The sequence below is a fragment of the Myotis davidii genome, unplaced genomic scaffold (genome assembly GCF_000327345.1).
Source record: "Myotis davidii unplaced genomic scaffold, ASM32734v1 scaffold1134, whole genome shotgun sequence".
NCBI classification, from domain to species: domain Eukaryota; kingdom Metazoa; phylum Chordata; class Mammalia; order Chiroptera; family Vespertilionidae; genus Myotis; species Myotis davidii.
Genome location: NW_006286229.1, coordinates 799848 through 801855, shown reverse-complemented (window position 1 = coordinate 801855; position 2008 = coordinate 799848). Strand labels below are relative to the sequence as shown.

Sequence of the window (2008 nt, the reverse complement as noted above, 5' to 3'; positions counted from 1 at the left end):
GGCAGGGCCAGGACAGGCACGGGGTGGGCCTGGGAGGGGTGCTTTCCTCCTTACACCCCGGCCCAGGGGGGAGCCCCAGAGCTGCAGGCACCCTTCTGTGCACTGTGCTGGGAGCCACACAGGGCAAGGTGTGGGCCGGCTCATGGAGGAGGGCTGGGTGAGGGCAGCACACATACGTCCCACACCTGCCCCCGCCCGCCCCTTCCGGGGGAGGCAGACACACTGCCGCACTTGCAGTCACATGTGCCCCGCCTGCGTGTTCCCTTCCTGCGTTCCTTTTCGCCGCTTTGTTGAGATATAAGTGAGAAAGTTGTCAGATATTTAATGTACGAGGTGATGATTTGATACGTGTGCAATCGTGACAGGATTCCCCCACCGAGTGAATTAACACATCCGTCAGCTCACAGTCACCTTCTTGTTTTTGAACATGGGCTTAGACCAGCGGTTCTCAACCTGTGGGTCGCGACCCCTTTGGGGATCGAACAACCCTTTCACAGAGGTCACCTAAGACCATCGGAAAACACATATATAATGACATATTGTTTTTGTGATCAATCACTATGCTTTAATTATGGTCAATTTGTGACAGTGAAATTGGGGGTCACCACAACACGAGGAACTGTATTAAAGGGTTGCGGTATCAGGAAGGTTGAGAACCACTGGCTTAGACACACACCCACAGCGTCCTTGTGCAGAAGCACGCCTTCACACCCAAGTGCACTCCCATGCACACGCATACCTACCCCTCCGTGTCTGTGCACATAAGCCCACACGCGTGTGCACCCGCGAGCACACAGCAGACGGTGCGTAGCGGAGAGCCTGGTGAGGAACCAGAGGCCGTGAAGAGCCGATGCCGTGGGGCTGGAGGAGCAGGGACAGCCCCCGGAGGGGCAGGTCCCCTGGATAGGCTCGAGGAGGAGAGGAGGAAGGACCTTCTGAGGGCCGAGGCGGGCACGGGGGCGCTGGGATGAGCCGCGGCTTCTGACCAGGAGGCTGGTTAGGAGCGAAGACGTTCGTGTGCAAGGGGCTGGGCTGGGTGAGGCGCACGTCTCGGGCACGCTCCTCCCAGCACCCGGCCCGACGGCCCCAGCCCGGCCCCCAGCCCGGCCTCCTGCCCCAGCCTTTCCCACACCGAACATCTGGCCGCTTCCCCCTGCAGGCTCTGAGTACCAGGTCCTGTACATCGCCGACGACAATGAGATCCGCAGCCTGTTCCCCAGTCACCCCCACTCAGCGTACGAGCAGGCCTTCCAGGGCGATGAGAGCGTCCGCATCGACGCCATGGATGTGCATGTCAAGGCTGGCCGCGTCTACTGGACCAACTGGCACACGGGCACCATCTCCTACCGCAGCCTGCCGCCCGCTGCACCTCCCACCACTTCCAATCGTCACCGGCGAGAGATTGACCGGGGTGTCACCCACCTTAATGTGAGCACCAGCCTGGGGGGAGGCTCTGAGCAGAGTTGGGAAAGGACAGTGGAGGGCAGAGGTGAGACTGAAGGGCAAGGGCGGTCAGGGTTATGTCGGAGGCACGGACCGCAGGCGGCAGAGCAGTGAGTCTGCAGCCCCCCGAGAGGGCGGTGGGCACACAGGCCTGCAGAACGGAGCCACACCCAACTCCGATCCCCGTGCCACCCACTGTGTCAGTCTTGGCCGACCTATTGGGCCTCTTTGGGCCTCACTTTGTTCCTCAATAAAGCAGCGTAACGATAGCTAATCCAGCAAAATACGCGGGAGCGCGAAGGGTGGCCCGTAAGATCATTATCCGTGGAATCTCCTCAAAGCCGGGGATTAGCTCTCCGTCTGGGATGAGTTTTTAGCAGACAGCGGCTGGCAGAGTTGGGGGGCATGGACAATGGGCAGGAAGACAAAAGGTGGGAGCCCTGACACTGTGCCCCCCCCCACCCCCCCGTGCAGATCTCAGGGCTCAAGATGCCGAGGGGCATTGCCATCGACTGGGTGGCCGGGAACGTGTACTGGACGGACTCCGGCCGAGATGTGATTGAGG

General features: G+C 60.8%; 1 protein-coding gene across 1 annotated transcript in view; it reads left to right on the top strand.

The window, feature by feature from the left end:
• Positions 1-2008, top strand: part of LRP1 (LDL receptor related protein 1) — an 86951-nt gene that overhangs the window by 78073 nt on the left and 6870 nt on the right. The window contains exons 68-69 of the mRNA XM_015559767.1: positions 948-1428; positions 1918-2006. Coding sequence (XP_015415253.1) covers positions 948-1428; positions 1918-2006 — 570 coding nt within the window. The remainder of the gene's footprint in view (positions 1-947; positions 1429-1917; positions 2007-2008) is intronic.